This window comes from Chiloscyllium punctatum, chromosome 37, assembly GCF_047496795.1.
Source record: "Chiloscyllium punctatum isolate Juve2018m chromosome 37, sChiPun1.3, whole genome shotgun sequence".
Lineage (NCBI taxonomy): Eukaryota > Metazoa > Chordata > Chondrichthyes > Orectolobiformes > Hemiscylliidae > Chiloscyllium > Chiloscyllium punctatum.
In genome coordinates, this window is record NC_092775.1 from 13,691,939 (window position 1) to 13,717,749 (window position 25,811).

Genomic DNA, 25,811 nt, shown 5'->3' on the forward strand with positions numbered 1-25,811 from the left:
CATGGCTGATCATCCACAATCAGTATCCTGTTCCTGCCTTATCCCCATAACCCTTGATTCCACTATCGTTAAGAGCTCTATCCATCTATTTCTTGAAAGTATCCAGAGACTTGGCCTCCACAGCCTTCTGGGGCAGAGTATTCCACATGTCCACTATTGTCTGGGTGAAGAAGTTTCTCCTCAACCGCTTCCAGCACCACTAATCCAGAATCTGGTTTCCAGCATCTGCAGTCATTGTTTTTACCTCTGTTCTAAATGGCCTATTTTAAAACTGTGTCCTCTGGTTCTGGACTCATCCATCAGCAGAAACATGCTTCCTGCCTTCAGAGTGTCCAATCATTTAATAATCTTATACTGTCTCAATCAGATCCCCTCTCATCCTCCTAAACTCAAATGTACACAAGCCCAGTCGCTCCAATCTTTCAACCCACCATTTGGGGAATTGGCCTCATGAACCTAGCCAGAATGTCCTTCCTCAAATTTGAAGACCAAAATTGCACACAATATTCCAGGTGTTGTCTCACCAGGGCCCTGTACAGCTGCAGAAGGACCTCTTTGCTCCTAGACTCAATTCCTTTTGTTTTGAAGGCCAGCATGCCGTTAGCTTTCTTCATTGCCTGCTGAACCGGAATGTTTGCTTTCATTAGGTAACATCATCAGTAAGCCTCCGATGAGAGGGAATATCCATCACAGCTTATACCCAGTTGAACTGCGCTCAGAATTTTGTATGTTTCCACAGGATTACCTCTCATCCTCCTAAGCCCTTATGAGTATAAGACCAACCCTGCTCAACCTTTCCTGATGAGGTGATCCTTTCCTCTTAGCAATCCGCCGAGTAAACCTCTTCTATCACCATCTGGTGGGTGCATCATATTTAGTCCATATCTGAGAAATGGAGAGGAGAGGGGGGATAGAAAGCAGGAGTGGAGAGGAATTCTGAAAAACGATGAATGCTGTATGAGGTATAACACTGGGTAATCACATCTGTTCTGAAGTCCAGTTTGGAATTTGTCAATAATATAGGGACAATGGGGCTGATTCTCCTGGGAGTGGAGAGAAGATTGAGGAGAAATTCACTCAAAGCATTCAAACTTTTGTTTTTGAATGGTTTCAATCGAGTGAGTATGAAATAACGGGCTTCTGTCGGCGGCTCAGTGTCCCAGAGCGGTCACATTGAATGTAAAAGGACCAGAGGCAAGATGAGAAATAACTTTACACAACGAGCTGTTCTGGTCAGCAATACTGTGTCTGAAAGACCAGTGGAGGCAGATTCAATTCATAACGTCAGAAGGGGAATTGGTGAAATAGTTGAAGAACTCAAACATTGTAAGGACTTGAGGGAAGAGCAGGGGAGTGGGACTGATTGAATAGATCTTTGAAAGATCTAGCACAAAGACAATGGGCTGAATGGCCTGCTACTACACTGTGAGATTGTGTACCTTAAGCGGTGGTGAATATTACCTGTCACATGTTTCATTCCAGGGTTCTGCCCACGTTTCCTCATTGTGTTGCTGTTACATGCAGAGAAACATTGAAGGGCATCATTAAAAATGTGACCTTCACTATCCAGTTAGCATTGTTTTGACTGGGATGGGGAGTAACTGAGCACCAGCTGATCACCCCTGCTGGTTTTAGGATGTGATTGACATGTCATTATTACAAGTCAGCTGTTTGAATCCGAGAGGCTGTTAGAATTGGCTATTCTTCTTTTCAGTTCTTGGTATGATTTGAAGTTTGAGCCCTTTGCTTCTGTGGGTGGGCCCCTCTCTTATAACTTACTGCATTTCCTTTGAGTCATAGAGTCTGACAGCGTGGAGACAGGCCGTTTGGCCCAGACTGGTCCATGCCGACCAAAACGTCCATCTACACTAACCCCATTTCCCTGCACTTGGCCCATATCCTTCTAAACCTTTCCTATCGTTGTATTTGTCCAAATGCCTTTTGAATGTTGTTAATGTATCCGCCTCAAACACTTCCTTTGAATAAAGAGTGTGCTTTTCACGAACTTAGATTATCCCAGAGCAGATTGTGGTCAGTAAGATTGAAATGCCGTCACTGTTGGGATGTAGAAAGTACAGCACCCATTTGGTTCACAGTAAGCTCCCTTTCGAAGGACTGTGAAAATGACGTGATATTCCCTTTCTTTTACTTTTTAGATGAATGTTAACCATTCCACCATGAGAATCTCCCCTACTCCTCTCTGAAAGAGCACTCTCTCTATCCTTGGTGCTTTGTGCGTGCCACTGCAGTAACTCCCCAGTACCTTCCGAACCCATGACCTCTCCCACTTCGAAGGGCAGCAGACACTGAGGAGTACCACCACCAGAGGAATATGGGCCAAGTGCTGGCAAATGGGACTAGATTAGGTTATGATATTTGGTTGGACCGAAGGGTCTGTTTCCGTGCTGTACATCTCTATGACTCTATGACACCTGCAAACCTCCCTCCAAACTCACCATCCTGACTCAGCACAGTATAGCCACTTCATCAGGGTCAGGGGACAGGAATTCCCTTCCCGAAAACGCAGTGAGTATCCCCACACCATGTGGTCCGCAACAGTTCAACAAAGCAGCTCACCACTGCTTTCTCAGGAGTGACCAATCAATACTGGCTTTGCTGGTGTTGGTCACATCCTGTAAATTAATTTTTACAGGTATCCCACCGCTTTTCGAAAGTTCGCTTTACACCACTTCACTTTTACAAAAGACCTACATTAGTACCAGTTTTCGCTAACTGAAGGAAATCTGAAGAGGAGTTTTGCTCTTCTGAGAAAAGGCGAAGATTTTCCCATGTAAATTAATGCTTTGCTTTACGCCATTTTGGCTTACAAAAGGTTTCATAGGAACGCTCTGCTTTCAGATAGCAGGGGAAACCTGGAACCACGTTGTTTCAAATTCAGAAAAGATTTACAAGGATGTTGCCAGGGCTGGAGGATTTGAGCTATAGGGAGAGGCTGAATAGGCTGGGGCTGTTTTCCCTGGAGTGTTGGAGGCTGAGGGGTGACCTTATAGAGGTTTATAAAATCGTGAGGGGCATGGATAGGATAAATAGACAAAGTTTTTTCCTTGGGATGGGGGAGTCCAGAACTAGAGGGCATAGGTTTAGGGTGAGAGGGGAAAGATATAAAACAGACCTAAGGGGCAACTTTTTCACGCAGAGGGTGGTACGTGTATGGAATGAGCTGCCAGAGGAAGTGGTGGAGGCTGATACAATTGCAACATTGAAGAGGCATTTGGATGGGTATATGAATAGGAAGGATTTGGAGGGATATGGGTCGGGTGCTGGCAGGTGGGACTAGATTGGGTTGGGATATCTGGTTGGCGTGGACGGGTTGGACCGAAGGGTCTGTTTCCATACTGTACATCTCTATGACTCTTAAGTGGTGGATGTGGATACAATTGCAACATTTAAAAGGACATGAATAGGAGAAATTTGAAGGGATATGGACGGGTGGGACCAGTTTAGTTTGGGATTATGTTTGGCATGGCGTGGTCAGACCGAAGGGTCTGTTTCCATGCTGTAGGACTCCGTGAATTGATCTTCTGCTGGTGAGCACTCCTGTTCTAAGCCTGAGTCGATTGCCCAGTACAGTCAGTGCAAATCCAGCCTAGTTCTTTACTGCCTGGTCTCTGACATTGGATCAACAAAGCAGGTTGCCAGGCTTCAGCCTAGGGGCAGTGTTGTGGGTGTGGGCTGACCTCGGACCCGGGCTCCTGATCCAGCGCCTCTCCTCCTGTCTCCCTGCAGGTACACAGCGCACATTGAGAAGATTGATTACGAAGAGGGGAAGGTGCTGATTCATTTCAAGCGCTGGAATCATCGATACGACGAATGGTTTAGCTGGGACAGCGTGTACCTTCGGCCTTTAGAGAGGCCGCTGCTGCGGAAAGAGGGGGCGAAGCTGGATGAGCCCATCGTGGTGAGGTCATGTCGGAAATGCAAAAAAAAGTTTTTTATTAAGGCCAGATTTAGCCAAATGTGCAGGAAATTCTCAACCTCCCTCCAGCTAAGATTCATTTCTTGATTGATTTATTTATTGTCCCATGTACCAAAATACAGTGAAAAGTTTTGTTTATGAACAGTACAGGCAGATCATAGTCAGCAAGGATGTTCAGATAGAGGAGACTGAGACAGAGGCATGCAGGTTACATTGCACAGGGCACACACTCGGCAGCGTTGGCAAGATTAGCATTAGCTGAGGTTAGGGAGTGCATTCATCTGTCTCATCACATCTGGGAAGAAGCTGTTCCTGAACCTACTGTTGTGTGTGTGTGTGTGTGTTCAGGCTTCTGTATCTTCTGCCTGATGGAAGAGGTTGTAGGAGTTCGTTACTGGGGTGCAATGGGTCTGTGATGATGCAGAGGCAACAACTTGAGGTCAATGATGCAGACTCGTAAGGCCATTTGGCCCATCGTGTCTGTGTGCCAGCTCTTTTGACAGAGCTATCTAATTGAACCCACTACTTTGCTTCTCAATAGCTCTGCTTTTTAAAAAAACATTTTAAGTGCTTTATCTGAATCCGTTTTTCATTTATTATCGAATTGGATGTGTAGAAGCAATCCTAGACAATTAACATCAATAGTGAGCAAAAATTACCAAAGAACTGTCGATGTAGGAAATCGGAAACAAAAACAGAAATTGCCAGAGAAATTCGGTACGTCTGGCAGTATCTGTGGAGAGAGAAAGCAGAGTTAACATTTCGTGTCCAGTGACCCCCCTTTAGAGCAGTTCTGAAGGGTCACTGGACCCAAAATGTTAACTCTGCGCTCTCTCTCTCTCTCTCTCTCTCGCTGTCTGCTTGTCGCACGTGCACTCTCTCTCTCTTTTCCCCCGCCACCACACCTGCCGAGTTTCTCCAGCAATTTCTCTTTTTGTTTCTGGTCTCCAACAGTGATTGACATGGGAATTGTAAAGGATTATCTCCGTTCTGAGTCAATTTTTCAAATTCGTTCCTGGGGTCTGAGTGTTGCTGGCATTTAGGGGGGAGGTTGTGATTTAGGCTGTAGTGATCATGCCACTGGACTAGAACAACCCCCAGTGTTCTTTGGTCATGAGTTCAGACCCCACCGGGCAGATGGTGAAATGTGGATTCAACTGAAAAAACGTCTGAAATACAGAGCTGGCCTCATGGTGTAACTGTGGTCCATTGTCATAAAATAAAAACCTATCTGGCTCGCTAATGTCCTTTCGGGAAGGAAATCTGCCATCCTTACATGGTCTGGCCTATATGTGACTCCAGATCCACAGTCATGTGGTTGACTCTTAACTGCCCTCTGAGCTTTCAGTGTAGGCCCAGCCAGCATTACCCACTTTCCGTGAATGACTTTTTAAAAAAAAATCATTGCCCATTCCTAAACACCCTCACAAGTTGCCTCGTTGAACTGCTGAAGCTCCATGGTGGGTAGGTGCAGACACAAGATGTACAGCGGGAGGGAGTTCCTGTCTGTTCCAGGAGTTTTAGCAAATGTTTTGTCTGAAAGTAGAACTGAGCCAGCCCAGGGACATGTTTTAGTACAGGACCATAATCACGGGCAAACTACTTGAAAAGTGCAACTATATGCTAATCACATTTCCTCAGCATAGAATTGAGTACACAAGTGATGCATTGTCGATGCTTTTTCTTGCATTTAATTCAGTGATAACCTCTTATGTCTTGTTTGATTTTTTTTTGTTTAGGAGTTCCGCCCCAGTGAACAAGTGTTGGCCTGCTGGTCTGACTGTCGCTTCTACCCAGCTAAAGTTATATCAGTCAACAAGGATGGTGAGTGAGGGGCCAGGTGACTCCCCCTTATGGGTATGCAGTTGGTTCAGACCAGATGGGCTCAGGGAGAGGGGGAGCAGCATTTTGAGAAATGCCTGGCTACCTCTTTTTCCGAAGTTCGAGAGGTGGAGGGTATTGGGGGAAGAGGTAGAAAACGGAGTGTGGGAAGTAGAGAGACAAGGGCTTACATGTGGCTCAGTGGTTAGCACTGCTGCCTCACTGCGCCAGGGACCCGGGTTCAGTTCCACCCCCTGGTGACTGTCTGTGTAGAGTTTGCACATTCTCCCCTTGTGTTTATTGCGGGTGCTCAGGTTTCATTCAGAGATGTGCAGGTTAGGTGGATTGGCCATGCCAAATTGCCTACAGTGTCGAGGGATGGGAAGACTAGGTGAGTTTGCCATGGGAAGTGCAGGTTTATGGGGTGGGTTTGCCATGGGAAGTGCAGGGTTATGGGGTGGATCTGAGAATGTTGCTTTTGGGAGGGGGGGGGGGGGGGTGATGTGGACTCAATGGGCCAAATGACCTGCTCCCACCACTATAGGGATTCTGTGATAAGGTCCACCATTTTAAGATCAGCTTCGGTTGCTACATGTTGTGCTGTCTGTTAAGATGACCTGCAGAGATTATAACACAGCAACATTGGATCAGTTTGGGTCTGTCGGCTTTGGGCGATTCTCCCCTGTTTGGAGCAGACTTGGTCTTCATTGGATGAAGCGAGAAGATGTTGGCCCATAAAGATGTTTTGTGTATTAGTCAGGTAGCTATAGGAAAGATGTTGTGAAACTTGAAAGGTTGCAGCAAAGATTTACAAGGATGTTGCCAGGGTTGGAGGATTTGAGCTACAGGGAGAGGCTGAACAGGCTGGGGCTGTTTTCCCTGGAGTGTCGGAGGCTGAGGGGTGACCTTATAGAGGTTTATAAAATCATGAGGGGCATGGATAGGATAAATAGACAAGGTCATACCCCTGGGGTGGGACAGCCCAAAACTTAAAGGGCATAGGTTTAGAGTGAGAGGGGAAAAATCTAAAAGAGACCTAAGGGGTAACTTTTTCACGCAGAGGGTGGCACGTGTATGGAATGAGCTGCCAGAGGAAGTGGTGGAGGCTGGTACAATTATAACATTTAAAAGGCATCTGGGTGGGTATATGAATAGGAAGGGTTTACAGGAATATGGGTCAAGTGCTGGGAAACGGGACCTGATTAATTTTGGATATCTGGTCAGCACGGGCTAGTCAGATTGAAGGGTCTGTTTCCATGCTGCACACCTCTATGACGACATTTCGGAGACCCCTGATGCTGCACTCCAGGGTAAGTATTGCTGCATTCCTGCTGCATGGTGTCCTGCTATAGGGGACTAAAGTGGGATTTTTTAATATAGATTACTTACAGTGTGGAAACAGGCCCTTCGGCCCAACAAGTCCACACCGACCCACCGAAGCACACCCATCCCGACCCATTCCCCTATGTTTACCCCTGCACCTAACACTACGGGCAATTTAGCATGGCCAGTTCGCCTGACCTGCACATTTTTGGATTGTGTGAGGAAACCCACGCGGACACGGGGAGAATGCGCAAATTCCACACAGTCAGTCGCCTGAGGTGGGAATTGAACCCGGGTCTTTGGCGATGTGAGGCAGCAGTGCTAACCACTGAGCCACCGTGCCGCCCAGCTAGCAGAGAGCCTAGTACTCAGTGTATTAGTATTTTGTCAGACTGCTCTACACTGGAGGCACATGTTTGTGTCTTATGATTTTTTGACAGGTTGACGTTTCGGTATCCTGCAGTCTGTCTGTGCAGCTTGGGAGAGAAACAATTGCTGGACTCACGACCAAGGTGTTGTGGTTTACCTATCACTGGCTGTATGCTGCTGCCTGACCATAGCAATTAGTCCCTCAGCAACTAGTCCGTAACAGACTTGAACAGGAGATGAGGAAAATACTAACACACCCCGACTCTCCGCAGCCCACACAATAGACTGACCGCACCATGTGCTTCCCAGTTATGCGTGTCCTGCACCCCAAAGGATTGTTTTCCAAAAATTAAAAAAAAAACAGCATTGGCATATTACCAATTATGGTCGACAGGCAGGAGGCTGGAAGAACACAGCAAGCCCGGCAGCATCAGGAGGTGGGGAAGTCAATGTTTCAGGCGTAACCCTTCTTCAGGACTGGGGGTGGGTGTGGGGGGAGCTGCAGATAAAGAGGGTGGTGGGGGCAGGGTGGTGAAGTGGAGATAGGTGAAGACAGGGAGAAAGTGAGGACGGCAGATGCTGGAGATCAGGGTCGAGAGTGGTGCTGGAAAAGCACAGCAGGTCAGGCAGCGTCCGAGGAGCAGGAGAGTCGACGTTTCGGGCAAGAGCCTTTCATCAGGAAAGGTGAAGACAGTTGGAGGGTACGACATGTTGGTCAGTGGGAGAAATGAATCTGGTAGGTGGCAGGGAAGAGTGGAAGGGAGTTGGGGGATGGGAAGGGAAGTTATTTGAAATTGGAGAACTCAATGTTGAGTCCTCCGGGCTGTAGGCTGCCCGGGCGGAAGATGAGGTGTAGTTGCTCCAACTTGCAGTTAGCTTCATTGTCACAATGGAAGTGGCCGAGGATGGTCATGTCGGAAAGGGAGTAGGAAGAGGAATTAAAATGAGCGGTGACTCTGAGGTCCGGTCCTCAACAATTGAAATTGTGATCTTCCCATTCAGCAGAGTGCAGGGAACTAAACCATTGGAAAGTCACCCGATGGGCACATGTAAGGAGCCTGTCCAGTGTGACCAGAATTTGTCTGTTGTCATGGGCTTGAGAAAGATTTTGAAGAAAGGTCACTGGACCTGAAACATTGCCTCTGCTTCCTGTCTACAGCTTGATGTCAAACCTCAGATTTTCCAGCAATTTCTATTCTTGCTGCCGAAGTTTTAAAATCTCGGGTTGGCCTTTAAGGACAAAGAAGAGAATTACATCCCAGGGTAGTGTGACCTTGAAACTCTCTGCCTGTGAGGGTAACACAGATGGCTCATTGAATATTTTTAGGACCCAGGTGCATAGATTCTTGATGGCTGGTAGGAATGGGACTGGGGTATTTGAAATACACAGATTAGGGATGGCCATATTTAATGGTGGAGCAGCCTCAAGAAGCAGAATAATTTACCTCTGCTTTTGTATGAGTTGGTACTTTACCAACTGGTGCACCAACTGCCCTCTGCCCAGTGATGGGAGACTTTGTGGTGAAGAGTCGTCATGTCCTTTGTTGACTTCCTGCTCACTGAATTCTGTGCAGGCGAAAGGGTAACAATGATTATCGGGTTGGCCGAAAGACCTGATATCAGAGGAGAAAGCATCAAACCATCCAGGACACAGCGTACACTGATTAACGAGAAGAATAATGTGCTTATTCTCTCCAGAGGACACATGCACTGTGTTATCTCCTTTTGCATAGCACAGCGGTTCCTCCTGTTATCTAATGCTCAGCACTTTGTGTGTGAAATCTGTTTCCAGTTTGTGAAAACGTGTGATGGTTTAGACTGAACCTCAGGTCAGAGCTGAATCCTGGGCCTGAGTCTTGATTTTTCATGGGGTTTTTTTGTAATTATTTCTGATATACTATACAATAATTTTGGATTTGTGATTATTTTCTCTGCCACTGTGAGGTTTTCTCTGTCCTCCACCTCAGGTTAATATTGCATGACGCTTTGTAGGACCCACGACAAATTTCAAAGCACCTCGAATTAATCCCCACATAAAGCTGACGGCTGCATAAGTGAGCAACTGGGCCTTCAATGGCCATTTTCCTCCCAGCCTCCATTTTCGTGGGCAGAGAAGTGAGTCTTCTCAGGCCTTGTGTGGTAAAGAGAGCAGGACTGGGGGGCGCACTCCGTCAACAGCCATGTTGCCATCACAGATGCCCACCCCAGAAGATCTGCCCACGCAGTTCTCCCCACCCTACCCCTCCCACCTAGCGGGGTTTGGTGCTGCTATTACTAGCAGGTCTCTACCAATTCTTCAGGGAATGGGCGCTCCCTCTATCTGTAAAATGCTGGCCCTAGTGTCAATAAAAGGTGACTCTGAAGCTGTCAAATTGGAAGAAAATCCCTACTGGTTCACCAGTGCCCCACAGGGAAGGAGACTTTGCCAACTTCATCTGATCTCGTGACTCCAATCCACGTGTCAACATGGCTGACTCTGAACCACCATTTTGAAGGGGGTTTGGTGAAGCCAGTCAGTTTGGGGTGTTGGTAGCATTGTGGTAAAATTATTTGGGCTTGTAATTTATCAACCCAGACAGCAGTTAAAATCTCACTTCAGCTGTTTGGGGGAGTTTAAATTTGTCTAATTAATAAAATGTGGAATATTAATAAAGATGCTGAAACTACCAGATTTCCCTCAAAACCCTTCTGGTTCACTGAAGTCTTTCATGGAAGCAAGCCTTGTTTCTTAACATAGCCTGGCCTACAGGGAGTCACAACAATAAGATTGACTTTTATCTGTTCTCTTAAGTGGCTAAGCAAGTCACTCCGCAAGAGGAATTTGGATATTTAAAAGGTTTCTAGGTTTATAAGATCTTGGGAAGGTAGACGTGGAAAGGGTATTTTCATTTTGTGGATCAGCTCAGATCTAGGAGGTGGTTTTTAAAATTAGGAGTCATCCTTTTAGGACTAAGATGAGAGGAATTATTTCTCTGATGGTTGTGAGACTTTTGAACTCTATGCCTCAGTAGCTGGTGGAAGTGAGGGGTCATTGAATGTATTTAAGGTGGAAGTAGATTTTAAATTTAGGTTTTATTGTCAAATGTTCTCGAGTACGGGAGACAAGAGTACAGTGCAAAGTGTACAGGGTCACCACACGTAGTGCCGTCTCACATACAAAGTACCTAGATACACAATCTTAGTTACAGAAATAGAAAGGTAAATAAGTTTTAAAAAGTCAAACACAACGACTCTTTCTAAGAGAGATCTGTTAGAGAGAGGAATCGAGGTTATTGACGGGAATTCAGATAGAAACATCAGTTGTGATGTTTTTGAATGGGCAAGCAGGTTTGAAGGGCCAAATGGCCTATGTCTCCTAGTTCATATGAGAGTGTTGGCCCAGCCATTTACATCCCGAGGACAAATTTAAAAATGTGTCTCAAATTTGGGGAAAATGGGGATGGGCAATAAATGTTGGATTTGTCAGTGGCACCTGCACCTGAAGGATGTTTGTTCTTAATTCAGTGAAACCGAGGAGTAAGATTTAGTTGGATGAGATGGGAGTCTGGTCTGGAGAGGAGGTGATCTGTCCTGGGATTGTCTGTGACAGCGACCTGTCTTTCACGTGTTGAGAAGGAGTGACGTTGCGATACTGAGACTGGCTGGTGTGCTTTCTGTGTTTCAGCTTCATACACGGTCGAATTCTACGATGGCGTTGTGCAGACTGTGAAGAAAATCCACGTCAAATCTCTTCCCAAGAGCTCGCGGGACAAGGTAAGGCTGAAAATCTCCGCCTACCTAGTTACAGCCCCTGGCCTTCGAGACTAATTCATCAGTCGGTGGAGGACTAGGACAAGCAGGAATAAGCTCTGCATCCCCTTGAACTTGCAGCCTTATTCAATAAGTTCATGGCTGATTGGCAAAGCACATTCCCATACCTGTTATCCTGATACCTATTTGGAAAAGAGACATGAACTAGCGTTGTACTGCGCACGGCTAAAGATTCTTCTGTCCTTTTAGAGTCTGGTCACCCTGCTATAGGACAGATGATATTAAACTGGCAAGGCTGCAAACATAGGTTTACAAGGATGTTACTGAGACTGGACGGTTTATCAGAAGGATGGGTTGGGATGGGTTTTTATTAGTTAAGAAGAGATGCAGGGATAAAAATGAATAAATGTGAACAGATCAGCAATGATCTAATGGAAACGCAGGTCAGGTTTGAGGACTGATTAGTTGTTGCTCTATTTATACTGATTCATGGTCATCAAACGTTCCCAATTAATGTTCTACTTCCCTAGTCAAAAAATGATTCGCAAGTACTTTGACACCAGAGCAGTGGCAGAGTGACAGTTAGTTATCTTGGAACACTGCAAATGTTTGCAGTAGTTTAGACACAAAAAAATTGAAGTGTATGGTAATCAGCCCTTTAACAATGTTATGGGAAAGTGTTTTTGTAGATACAGAGGAACACCGATTATCCAAAGGTCGATTATCCGAGAAAGATCTCAAGATCCCAATGCTTGGCTAAACTGTGTTATCCGGCATTCGATTATCCGAACCAAATACTCTCTGCCCGTGTCATTCAGACAATCGAGGTTCCTCTGTGTTTCTAATTGATCTGTTCAGATATGTTATAATGCCTCTGGAGCTGCTGGGGCTTAACCCTGGGCCTCCTGGCTCACAGGTGGGAGCACTGCCACTGCACCACAGAAGCACCAAAAATAGGCTTGTATGTCACGGAGTAAGCTGCGTGCAGGTGTGTTGAGGGATGATTTGATTGTATAATCTGGCAGCCAATGTTGATGCTGTGCCAGTGTTGCCAGGGAGGGATTGTAAATGGACAAGAGGTATTAACTTTGAGGAAAAGCTGACCTCGTAGAGTAGGATGTGGCAGGAAGAAACATTTCAACCTAACCATGGCTTAGAAAGGGTGGACACTGGGAATTTGTTTCCGTCAGGCAGGGATACTAGGATCCGTGGGCACAGCCTTAGAATTAGAGGGGGTCAACTTAGAACGGAAATGAGCAGACGTTTCTTCAGCCAGAGACTCGTGGGCCTGTGTGGAATTCGTTGCCATGGAGCGCACAGCAGGCCGGGACGTTAAATGTCTTCAAGGTAGAGATTGATAAATTCTTAATCTCGCAAGGAATTAAGGGATACAGGGTAAGTGGTATTGAAATGCCCATCGGCCATGGTTGAATGGCGGAGTGGACTCTATGGGCCGAATGGCCTTACTTCCACGCCTATATCTTATGGTCTACCCGGTCAGCTTGGGCTGTTCACAACAACCAAACCAAAATGACCAATTAGTCTCTCACTTTTCACAAATCCCTGCCAACTGTTTCTCCAAATATTCAAATATTTCGAATACTACATTCAATTCTGGTCGCCCTTCCTATAGGAAGGATGGTGTTAAACTTGGGAAGGTGCAGATTTACAGGGATGTTGCTGGGACGTGGAGAGGCTGAATAGGGTGGGGCTTCTGTCCCTGGAGCGTCAGGAGGTGAGGGGTGACCTTATAGAGGTTTATAAAATCATGAGGGCCATGAATGGGGTGAATAGACAAGATATTTTCCGAGGGTTAGGATGTCAAAAATTAAAGGCTATAGGTTTAAGGTGAGAGGGGAAAGATATAGAGGGGACCTAAGGGCAACCTTTTCACTCTGAGGGTGGTGCGTGTATGGAATGAGCTGCCAGAGGATGTGGTGGAGGCTGGTACAATTGCAACATTTATAAGTCATCTGGATGGTATATGAATAGGAAGGGTTTAGAGGGATATGGGCCAAGTGCTGGCAAATGGGACTAGATTAATTTTGGATATCTGGTCGGCATGGATGAGTTGGTCTGAAATGGGACTGGGTCAGATTGGATGTCTGGTCAGCGTGGATGAGTCTGTTCCTGTGCTGTCTATCCCTATGACTCTATTTGTCTCATTCCACTCTGAAGGTTACTCTTGAGTCTGCTTCCATTGCCCTTCCAAATTCCAACGACTGATTGCGTTAGAAGGTTTCTGTCCACGTGTCCCTTTGGATACTTTTGCCAATCGTCTTCAACCATAAGATACAGAAGCAGAAATAGGCCATTCAGCCCATCGAGTCTGCTCCACTATTCGACAAGATCATGGCTGATCTGATAATCCCCCCGACTTCAGCCTTCCTCCATAACCCTCGAATCCTTTCCTAATTGAAAGATATTTTTTTTAAAAATACTTAATGACCCATCTTCTGCCTCCCTCTGCACTCCCCTCAGAAGGAAGAAATTCCTCCTCCACTCTATCTTTAATGGGTGACACCTTATTCCCAGGTGATGCCCTCTGGTCTTCAACACTCCCACAAGGGGAAGCAATCTTTACCATCTCCCCTTCAAATCCTCTAAGAATCTTATAAGTTTCAATAAAGTCACTGCTCGTTCTCCTAAACTCCAATGAGTACAAGCCCAACCCCTCCTCATAAGACAGTCCCTCCGTACCCTGGGATCAACATAGTGATCTTTCTCTGGACTGTCTCCAATGCTAGTATTTTATCCCTGACATAAGGGACCAGTAGAAATTTATAAAATGAAAAGGGTCATAGATAGGGTTAATGGTAGTTGTCTTTTTTCTAAGATGAGGAACTTCAAGACTAACGAAACATTTTTAAGGTGAGAGGAGAGAGATTTTTCAAAAAAGGATATGAGGGACAAATATTTTACACATGCGTGAGGAATGAACTTCCTGAGGAAGTGGTGGATGTGGGTACAATAACAATGTTTAAAAGACATTTTGGATAGGTACGTGAATAGGAAAGGTTTGGAGAGATGTGGGCCAGGAGCAGGCAGGTGGGACTCGTTGAGTTTGGGATTATGGTCGGCATGGACGGGTTGGACCGAAGGGTCTGTTTCTGTGCTGTCTGACTCTATAATACTGTTGCCAGAATTAGGCAGAGAAATGTGAAATGCTGTAAACTATTGTCTTCGGTAACTAACCACTTCAGCCACTTGATATAGTTTATTTCCTCTACCTTAATCCCTCGTGATTTTAAAATTACAGCTGATCAGCTAAAAAGCAGGTCATCCACCTGTTTGATCAGTCAGGGAGAGTTTTGGGACCCAGGTTTAGGCAGGCAAGTGGGAATAAAATGGGGAATAAATTTTAACATCACCAGAAGAGTTTGCTGTCCAGTGATTCTCAAAGTGTCAGCATTTTGAAATCATTGCCTCTGATCTGAATCCTGTTACCCCAAGGTAAGGTGTTCCGCTGCCCAGGCCGGTGTATCTCTGGGATCTCAAACAACCAATTCTGTTTACCTTACAGAATGCTGCAAGTGGTAGGAATAAAGAAAATGGCTCCGGCAGTGCAAGACAAAGGGAGAGATTACGGGACAGGGCTCCCTCATCCCTTGCGGATGAGCGGGTCAGGGAGAACAAGATTGTGGAGAAGAAGGAGGAAGAGGCCAAGCCAGCTGTGCCTGAAGTGGAGCAAAAGCCTTCTCCCGAAGCCCCTCGGGAGCAGGCTGAGCAGCCAAAGAGCTCGCCAGAGGCACCATCGCAGAAGAGCTCGCCATCTTCCAGTGAGCTGGGAAAACCAGAGGAGAAGAGAAAGCGCGGGAGGCCCCCATCTGTGGGGCTAGCAGGTGAGCTACAGCAACTCCGAGGAGTTTGGATCGTGGCAGCTGCGCTTCCAAGTCTAACTGAGGAACAGACAGGCTCCTGGTTTAACGTTTCATCATAAAGGCCACAGCCAAACACGCACAGCGTACCTTTAGTCGTGCATGACAGTGCCTGCCTCAATTTTGGGCTTGTCTCTTTAACAGGATGTGAGTCCGCACCCATCCACCTCGGCCAAGATTCAAATGTTCTCTTCGTTTTCCTGTTCCTGTGCCCCGCAATGGCAGAGGAATTTTGGGCTCAGCATCCTAACTAGGAGATAGTGAGGACTGCAGATGCTGGAAAGTCGGAGTTGATAAAGTGTGGAGCTGGAAAAAGCACACCAGAGGAGCAGGAGAGTCAACGTTTCGGGATGAAGGGCTTATGCTTGAAACATTGATTCTCCTGCGATTCCTGATGAAGGGCTTATGCCTGAAATGTCGATTCTCCTGCTCCTCGGATGCTGCCTGACCTGCTGTGCTTTTCCAGCACCACGCTCTCGACTCTGATCTCCCGCACCTGCAGTCCTCACTTCCTCCTAGAAAATATCAGGAGCTCTGAATGAAAGCTTGGTCAGAAAGGGAATGATAATTTGAGGGTTGGAGGAGCAGAGTTTAGGAAGGCAGTTGCAGAGTGTTGAGTCAAGCAATTAAAAGGACAGCTGAGAAGGGAGAGAGAGAGAAGCAAGCACGCTGAACAATAGGCTGACTCCAAATTGTAGCTTTCCCCTGGATTCTTTGCCATTTTGATCAGTCTCCTCTAGTTACTGATCCTCCCGTTTATGTGAACGGTTTCTCTGTGTCCGTTAAACTGAGATGCAGTCTACCCTAAGGTTAATGTTAAGAGATCCAACAGCACAGTTTGGAAGAAGGAAGTTAGTTGGTTCAGAAGTTTGCGGACGACACCAAAAGTGGTGGCATAGTGGACAGTGACGGAGAGTGTTGTTTAAGAGTACAGCGGGATTTCGATCAATCAGGTCAATGGGCTGAAGAATGGCAGAATGAGTTTAATTTGGATAAAACAAACAAGGGTAGAACTAATACAGGTACACAATCCTTTATTCAAAATGCTTGGGGTCAGCTGGTTTTCGGAATTCAGCATTTTATTGAATTTTGGAATAAGTGACAGTTTGACAGTGGAATTTTAAAAAATTTTACCAAACAGCAGACTCACTGTGAGTACTACAGGCCCTGAGACAGAATTGGGGCCTGCCAGTGCTGGGCCACGCCCACCCGCGTCACAACTGAGTGATGCGCATCGAGTGGGTGTGGAATTGAGTTAACTGTTTGCACGCCAAACAACCTTGCTAATGAGAAAAAAACTTCAGAAAAAAACCCTCTGATTTTGGAGCTTTTCGGACAAAGGGTTGTCTACCTGTACAATTAATGATAGGGTCCTGGGGAGTGCTGTAAAACAGTGAGACTTAGGGGTTCAGGTATATAAGTTTTTGAAGTTTGCATCACAAATAGACAGTGGTGAAGATGGCATTTACACACTTGCCTTCATTGCTCAGAACATTGACTATAGGAGTTGGGACGTCATGTTGAGGTTGTACAGGACATTAGTGAGGCCTTTTCTGGAATACTGTGTCCAGTTCTGATCACCCCAGTTACAGAAAGGATATTATTTCGCTGGAAAGAGATTTGCCAAGATGTTGCTGGGTATGGAAAATTTGAGTTCTAAGGAGAGGTTGGATAGGCTGAGACTTTTTTCACTGGAGTGCAGGAGGTTGAGGGGTGACCTCATAAAGGTTTATAAAATCATGAGGGGCTTAGATAAGGTGAATGGCAGGTGTCTTTTCCCTAGGCTGGGGGATTTCAAGGCTAGAGTCTTGTGTATTTTTAAAGAGAGGAGAAAGACACAAGGGGCAATTTTTTAACACCGTGATTTGTGTTTGGAATGAACCTCCAAGAGGAAAAGGTGGATGCAGATACACTTAGAATGTTTAAACGACATTTGGATAAGTTCTTGAATAGGAAAGGGTTTGGAGGGATATGGCCAGGAACAGGCAGTCTTAGTCATAGAGTCATCCAGCACGGAAACAGAGCCATCAGTCCAACCACTCCATACCGAACGCGTTCCCACTTGCCTGTGTTTGGCTAACTAGTTCAGCGTGGGGTTATGTTTAGCATGGACTGGTTGGACCAAAGGATCTGTTTCCGTGCTGTACGACTATATAAGTGTGGTGGAGTTCACCTGTTTAATAATTGATCTCTCAAGTCAACATATAAGCTGGTCTTTAACACCGTTTGCTGCTTTTGGAAGCTTGCTGTACGTAGATTGACTGCTTGTATTTCCTACTTTGCTGCGCTTCAGAAAGATATTTGATTGGCTTTAAAGAGCTTCTGGGATATCCTGTGGTCACAGAAGGTTGTGGATGAACAAACGCCCTCTTCCTTATTGCTTTAAAGTGAAAGTTGGCTTTTTATTTCTGGTCGATCTTGCGCGTGCAATTGACATTTTGTTCACATACTTGTCTAGGCAGCCATTCTAAAGGGGCTGCACGTCAGAACGATCGCAAACCACTTCCACCACACCAAGGGGGCTCGGGAACTGGGAAGAGGAAGTCTGCCTCAGATGTCTCATTGCAGCCAAAGCACACCAGGCTTAGCAAGACCGCAGGTCAGTGCTGTGTCAGCTCATCCCAAAAAAGACCAAATTCTGCACGTCACCTGTCAAAGGAAGAGAATGTAGTTTTGGTGGAGTTGTCTAAAGTTGACCCTTTTTATATCTTTGGTAGCTTTCACAGCAGCTGGACTATGGCTGAAAAGAGGAAGGGACAATGAATACTTTCTAATCTAAGAAACTCAGTCTGATCTCTTGTTATCCCATGGCTCAGTTGGTGACTTCTCACTCTCTCTCTCACTCTCACACTCTCTCTCTCTCTCTCTCTCTCTCTCTCTCTCTCTCTCTCTCTCTCTCTCACTCTCTCACACACACACTCACTCTCTCTCACATGTGCGCTCTCTCTCTCTGTGTCTGCCCCCCTTCACCCTTTTTTTTGTGACCAGGGAAGTTAATGTTTTTTGAAAATGTTGAAGGTGATGTACATTGCTGGTGGGGGGGGGGAGGGGGGAGGTGTGATGGAAGAAACCAGGTCAGAATTTTTTTGTTCTATGCATGGGATGTGGACTGTTGCAATTTCCTGATGGTCTGTAAGTGGGAAACAACTTTGAATAACTGGACCTTTGCTTGTCATAGAGTCAGAGAGATGTACAGCATGGAAACAGACCCTTTTGTCCAACCCATCCATGCCGACCAGATATCCCAACCCAATCTAGTCCCACCTGCCAGCACCCGGCCCATATCCCTCCAAACCCTTCCTATTCATATACCCATCCAAATGCCTCTTAAATGTTGCAATTGTACCAGCCTCCACCACATCCTCTGGCAGCTCATTCCATACACATACCATCCTCTGCCCCTTAGGTCCCGTTTATATCTTTCCCCTCTGACCCTAAACCTATGCCCTCTAGTTCTGGACTCCCCGACCCCAGGGAAAAGACTTTGTCTATTTATCCTTTCCATGTCCCTCATGATTTTGTAAACCTCTATAAGGTCACCCCTCAGCCTCCGATGCTGCAGGGAAATCAGCCCCAGCCTGTTCATCCTCTCCCTATAGCTCAAATCCTCCAACCCTGGCAACATCCTTATAAATCTTTTCTGAACCCTTTCAAATTTCACAACATCTTTCCGATAGGAAGGAGACCAGAATTACACGTGATGTTTCAACAGTGGCCTAACCAATGTCCTGTACAGCCGCAACATGACCTCCCAACTCCTGTACTCAATACTCTGACCAATAAAGGAAAGCACACCAAACTCCGCCTTCACTATTCTATCTACCTGCGACTCCACTTTCAAGGAGCTGGAACGTTCTCAGCATTGATATCAAGATGCTGCCCTCCATAAATGTGTTCAAGAAGAGGGTATATACTGGGGTTTTACAGAGTCTGCAAGTCTTGGGATTTAGGAGCAGCACTGGGGTTTGTGTTTCTGTCTGTGCCCTGGCCTCCAATGCACTGCCTCTATTCCCCCTCTCGTTTCTCTATTTAGCTTTCTCTAGCTTCCTTCTTGCTGTGTCTGTCTCCCTCCTCTCCCTACCCTTACTCGAACCTGGCTCCCCAGAACATTATCTAGGTCTCTGGATTAACTGTGCCATGATTATACCACTAGACCATCACCTCGTCTTGTACCACATGATACATCCCAGTATTTCCTCCCCTCGGTGACGTCAGTAGAAAACGTAATGGCACCCGCTAAAAGGTTGGTCACAACAGCCGCCTACCGCCCCCCCCCCACCTTAATTCTCCGGTAAGATTTTAACACTCCCTTATTGCCAGTCTGCAGTGCTGCTGTAATTTTCATCACTAGAACCAGTGCCTTTAGCTGCCTTGGCCCAACCACCAGCCCAGAGGTCTCCACCTCTTCCACCTCCCCTAGGCCTCAGCTTTTAATCACTGCAGGACAGAGCAGACTTGACTAACGGGTGTCTGCACTGCTTTCCTTTTGTGTGTGTGTTTTTACAGGCCCGCGGCAGTCCACGGGTGAGCAAGGACAGAGCCAGACCAGAAGGAGGTCTTTACGTCTCGCTTCTGGGGACAGCAACTCCTCGTCGATGGGTGGCCAGGCCGAGGGAGCGGAGACACGGAGCAAGACCAAGGAGCAGGAGAAGGTCGAGCAAGGTGAAGGTCTCCGCGTTTTCTTACTGTGAAGATTTCTTTATTCCTTTCTCTGCCTCAAGGAAAGGGAAACAAACCTGAAACAATATTCTGTCCTGCCATCCTCAGCTCTGCTGACTTGGTGATAATTATGTTTGTGGGGCAGGAAGGTTCCAGGTGGAACCCCTTCTCAAGGAATAACGTTTGGAGGGTGAATCTCCAAGGGCGCTCTCTGTTTCTGTTCTGTCAGAAACATTATACAGTAACGTGTTCATACCTACTGAGTTTCTCCATTGCAGGACTTTGATCTGTGTGCCATTTGTAAATTGAATTGGTAAAATTTATAAAATAACGGACCTTTAAGAGCGCTATGGAGCAAGAGCTTGTGTTGGAGAAGTGAACATCCCGGAGAGATGTGTAGGGCTGCTCTCTCGGAGAGAGATGACTGGTGGTGGTTTTACCTGAGTTTCACCTCAGGCGAGGGGAAGAGGTTGAGATGGAGAGTCCTTCATGGTGACCTTAGTCAGTGCAGGAATTGAATGCACCATTCTGTATCACAAACCAACCATCCAGTCCAATGAGCTAATAATAGCCCCAATCCTGTTCTTCTCTTCTCTCTCCCCGCCCGCCCCCCCCCCCCCCCCCCCACCCCCACCAACTACCACCACCACCACTCTCATCCATGTCTGTGCCACCTCCCTTGTCATATCAACAACATGACAGAGTAGTATCAAAGACAACTCCCTCATTGTGGGTGCCATTTTAACTACCACCTGTCTATACCATGCTCTTAGTTGTTGTTATAAAGTTTAGCATCCCAATGTAGCAAGCGGTGAGAGGTATAGATATGACAAGGGATTTTTCCCATGGGTGGAACTCCCCCACCCTAAAACTAAGGGGGCATATTTTTAAAGGTGAGAGGAGAAAGATTTGAAAAGGACACGAGGGACAACTTTTTTACACAGAGCAGTTTGTGTGTGAAATGAACTTGTCGAGGAAGTGTTGGGTGTAGCCATAGTTACAACATTTAAAAGATATTTGGATAAGTACATGGATAAGAAATGTTTGGAGGGATTTGGACCAAGCGCAGGCAGGTGGGACTAGTTTAGTTTAAGAACATGATTGGTGTGGACTGGATGGACCGAAAGGTCTGTTTCTGTGCTGTATGAGGTGTTGATCCTGTATTTGATTTCCCCGCAGCAACGGCAGGATCTGAACCCTCTGCCCAGGTACAACAGGCTCCCTCTATCAAAGCGCAGTGTTCCTCAGACACTGCCCCCAAAACCTCCACATCCGAGGCCGTTACAAGCCCTAAGCATCAAACCAGTGAAGCAGCCAAGCTGGGTTCCTCAGTGCCGAGCGCGGAGCTGAAGGCTCCTCCCAAAGAAGCTGGTAAGACCGAGATATGTGTGCCTGCCCGGTGCGGGCGTACTGATAGAAACCCATCGCAGGTTGGAGATGGTGTAAACACTGGGGCATGTGCATATTTCACCAGGCAGCTGCTGGAACGGGAGTTAGTATGGAGGTTGAATGCAGCTGCAGTTTGTTTCAGTTGAAAGGAACCATGCTGGGGAGTGGGATCTTCCTGTTTCCCCCAGGGCTCTCATTTGTACTTTCGGGGTGAATGCAGCTTGAAACTTGCCCGCTGACCCTCCTGCCAAATGCCATCTCCCGAAAGAGGCAGAGGGCAGCTTTGTCTACGTCACCGTTTCAGTGTTGGGCAGAGAGAGACGTTGGACAGTGTCTCTAACACTGAAAGGCGTTCACGCTAAGGAGCAGCTTTGTGTGCTCTGCACACCTGTGGTCCTCGCGGCCCAGGGTCACAGGTTTCTGCCCAGAACTGCGAGTGTCAGAAATGATCGTTGCCACCCACCTCGATTCCAAAAAACGTCACTGTAGACCAAGCTGGGGGCAGAGAAAGAGAGAGACACAGTCGCAGTTTCTCGGGGATAGCATGGTCACTGTAATGAGTTTAGAAAATTGCAGCGAGTTTGCAAGTGGAACAGAAGTGCTTTGCTGCTGATGAGTCCGATAGTAACTGCATGCCTTCCCCCTCCCCCTCCAGCTCCACTGTGTTTGGACGGAGTGCCCCCAGTTCTCGGGTGGTGAGTAGATAAGCAGTGAAGACGACCCATAAGTAATTCTGTTTTGTTTTCCTCTTCCCAGCTCCAGTTGTGAAGCGTGTGCCACGATCCCAGAACCCAAACAGATACAGTAGGGAACCCTGTATGTTGTCTTTCTAGTGAGGCCAGCAGACTTGCTACTGCAGCGTTCCTGTTCGTCTGCCCTGCTGCTTACGCGTGTGTGCGTGTGTTGCAGGCGTGTGTGGATCCGTGTGTGTTTGCGTGCTCTCTCTGCTGAAACGCTTGTAACTGGCTGTCTACAATGGGAAGGGAAAGATTCAATTGTGCGTTAGGTTTCACACTTGGCAAATGTACCCGACTTCACGTCAGGAGATGTGGTGGGAGGCTCCTCTGACATTGACAGAGAAAAGGGGCTTTAGCGTAAAATTGGTTTAGTGAAAGGCAAGTGATGTCTCGCAGAGTCTCAACTGTTGTGTTCCAGCCCACAGCGTGTTGCATGGAGTGGCACTGCACTTGGAATCAAACTCTGATTTCATTGAATCCCAGGCCAGTGATTTACCTTCCTGTGGGTGGATAATCCTTGCAGCCTCCTTCTCGCTCTTCTACCGCGTGTTGTCCATATGGCCCTAGACTCTTGAGTGCACAGCGTACGAAATAAGTGTGGGATTAGGCCATTCGGCCCCTTGAGCCTATTCCACCATCTGTTTGGAGCATGGCAGGTGATGGCCCGCCGCTGTTCTTGAGCTGACCAGTAGGTGCTGCTGGAGAGCAGCCTGTTGAGTTGGGACATTAGCTCGCCTTATGGTGGCCCACGTAGATGTGTCAATGGGAATGAAGGGAATTGTCCAGAGAAGCTGTGCTTCTTCCTTGGACCCAGGGACAAGCATCCTTTCAAAATGTCATGAACGGGGGACAATTTGAGTTTGGGGTAAAGTTGCTTTTATCCTTAATGGGTGGGTGTTTTTCTTTAAAACATTTATTTAATGGGATGTGGTTGCCGCTGACCAGACCAGCATTTATTGCCAGGCCCTAATTGCCCAGAGGGCAGTTAAGACTCAGCCGCAGTGTTGTGGGTTTGAAGGCCAGACCAGTTCTCTTCCCTGAAGGACATTAGTGAACCAGATGGGTTTTTTTTAACCTGACATTTAAGATCTTAATTCCAGATCTTTATTGAATGTGATGGTGGGATTTGAACCCAGATCACTGCGTGGGTCTCTGGATTACTAGGCTAGTGATAATACAGCTAGGCCATCACCTCCACATGTGCACGTAACCACCTTAGAGAGTCATGGCTAAGAAGAGAAGCTAGAAGAAAGTGAGGTTTGCTGATGCTGGAGATAAGAGTCGGGAGTGTGGCGCTGGAAAAGCACAGCAGGTCAGGCAGCATCCGAGGAGCAGGAGAATCGACGTTCCTGATGAAGGACTCTTGCCTGAAACGTTGACTTTCTTGCTGCTCGGATGCTGCCTGACCTGCTGTGCTTTTCCAGCACCACAGTCTGGACTCTGAAGAGCAACTGACCACCTCATGTGTGTGGAGTTGCCCTTGAAGTTCCAACACACATGGGTCATGGTTGCCTCATTGGCTGTTCTCCTGACAGCAACATGATAACTGGGTGACAGGCGACGAAATCAATCTGTAGCAGCTGTTCGACCTGCCCCCCCCCCCACTCACTCACTCACTAATATTCTTTGTCAACTGAGAATGATACAGCAGGGTTTGAATCGCGTTAGAAACAAACTTCCTGCATTTCTAATTGAAGTACCCAGGCGATAAAGAGCAGGGTAGGCCATTCAGTCCATCAAGCCTGCACTGCCGCTCGTGTACTTTGATGTCGTTTTCCCCGCGCTCGCTTGCTGTTGGTCTGCAGAAATCTTCAATTTCTGACAAAACCTGCAGGGAAGCTTTGCCTCTTCCTTGGACCCAGGGACAAGCATCCTTTCAAAATGTCGTGAACGGGGGACAGAATCCCCAACATTTGCCACCTTTGAAGAGAAGAAATTCCTCTTTGTCCCATCCCTCATTTTGAGCGGTCCGTGGGGTTCCTGTCCCCTGAGTGGTTTAGTTGAGGCAGGGGGAGGGAAAGGTGTTCGAGAAGCTTCTGTTGTTTCTCCAATGACCCAGACACCTTTTTCTTCTGCTGCTGTTTCACCAGAGGAGCTCAGGGCTGCTCTCTCATTCAAGACAGCTGCTGGGTGACTGAGTCTTTCCAGGCCTCAGCCAGGCCGGGGAGAGAGGTAGTTGTACAGGCCTTGTGGTAACCTCAGCCAGTTCTGGGAATTGAACCCATGCTGTTGGCGTCACTCCGCAGTACAAACCAGCCGTCCAGCCAGCAGAGCGAACTGACTCTTGCAAATAAAGTCTCCATCGGCCCAGGTGACCATGAGGTTGCTCTTTCAGTCACCTCACTCAGTTTGCGATGAGGTGTGACACCAACAGAATGGGTTTAGTTAGGGACGTAGGAACAGGAGTAGGCCATTCAGTTCCTCAAGCCTGTTCTGCCATTCAGTGAGATCACTGACCCCATAATCCCCTGACATCCTTGTTTCATGAATTCCAGGCATTGGCTGAGGTCACGGTGGACGTCCCCCCACCCTGTCGACCCTGCCTGAGGTGAGGTAACACTCGGTATAAACTGACCTGGCACTTGGACAATCACCTTCCTGACCAGACTCTCAATTTTCAGTAAATATCATCAGCTGCTGTGGAGAGTGACTGGGTGGGGAATACGGAGGGAACGTAGTGATCATTGGTCCCTCTGATGACCTGAAAGCCACTAACCTATTCTGGAGAGATGTGTTTTGAGTGTCACTGCTGACCTGGGCGAGCAGAGTGCTGCCTTGCTTGACACTGACCTCTAACCCTTGACACTGACCTCTAACAACTGTCATAGCGCGCTGATCCTAACTCCTGTCTGAATTGCTGGCATTTTAGTTGTTACACAGTGGGAGGGGTGGATGGAGATGGAGAGAGGGAGTTTAAAATAATCTCACAGCTGTGTGTTTATCTTCCTGGCCCCCTCGCTGCTCTCTCATTCTCTCTCTCTCTCATTCTCTCTCTCTCTCATTCTCTCTCTCTCTCATTCTCTCTGTCACTCTCTCTCTCACTCTCTCTGTCTTTCACTCTCTGGTCTTTCACTCTGTCTTTCACTCACTCACACTCTCTCTCTTTCTCTGTCTCTCTCTCTGTCTCTCTGTCTCTCCCCGCTTTCCCCTCACTGGACAGTGACGAGCAGCACTCCGAATCCTGAGAACCACCTGCCCCCCAAGGCGCTGATCATCGAGCTGGACCACAACAAGTTCAAGTGCAAGATCCCAGAGTGCTCGAAGGCCTTCCGTAAGGCCAAAATGCTGCACTACCACATGAAGTACTACCACGGCATGGAGAAGGCCGAGCCGGATCCCAGCTCCCCGAAAAGGAGCATGCAGACACGGGGTTCCTGCGCATCGGAGAGCGACTCGCTGCTGGACAGCCCCAAGCGACGGCGCACCACCTCGGGCTGTTTACGTGAGTATCTGACCGTCACAGAGCATTTTGAAGTGGAGGTTGACCCCCTCTGTTAGTTAAAACCAAACACCCAGAAAAGCTCAACTCGCTTCATAATCTGAGTGACCGAGAACTCCCAACTTCCGCTATTTAAAGAAAAATAACAATTTATTTTCCTAACTCTAAGAGTGAACATTAAACAAAAGTATTCACAAATGCCTCCCTTTTCTGAACTACTTACTATCTGACCCGAACTCTCTTTAAAAAAAAATATGATTTTCCAATTGCTTACTTCTCAAACATTACTTTAACTTAATCTCAAGTCCACACAGTCTCTACCTTCTCCACTGTCTTCCCTCTTCCAGCTGATGATCTCCCTGGGTCATCGTCTTTCATTTTACTGTGAGTACGTTTAACACGAAAAGGTACCTTTGATAGAGAGTGTTTTCCCATTTCTTTGAGAGCGAGATGTTAGATGGGGAGTTAGCCCACCGGCAGTTGCTCAACTGATCGATGGCAGCTGCTCT

At 47.1% G+C, this 25,811-nt stretch overlaps 1 protein-coding gene across 1 annotated transcript in view; it reads left to right on the forward strand.

Annotated features, from left to right (window-relative positions):
• The window catches only part of LOC140462879 (PHD finger protein 20-like), a 93,432-nt gene that overhangs the window by 30,507 nt on the left and 37,114 nt on the right, over window positions 1-25,811 (forward strand). Inside the window, exons 3-11 of the mRNA XM_072556297.1 lie at window positions 3,748-3,919; window positions 5,677-5,761; window positions 11,115-11,203; window positions 14,724-15,042; window positions 17,537-17,677; window positions 19,585-19,740; window positions 20,917-21,108; window positions 21,883-21,942; window positions 25,024-25,305. Coding sequence (XP_072412398.1) covers window positions 3,748-3,919; window positions 5,677-5,761; window positions 11,115-11,203; window positions 14,724-15,042; window positions 17,537-17,677; window positions 19,585-19,740; window positions 20,917-21,108; window positions 21,883-21,942; window positions 25,024-25,305 — 1,496 coding nt within the window. The remainder of the gene's footprint in view (window positions 1-3,747; window positions 3,920-5,676; window positions 5,762-11,114; window positions 11,204-14,723; window positions 15,043-17,536; window positions 17,678-19,584; window positions 19,741-20,916; window positions 21,109-21,882; window positions 21,943-25,023; window positions 25,306-25,811) is intronic.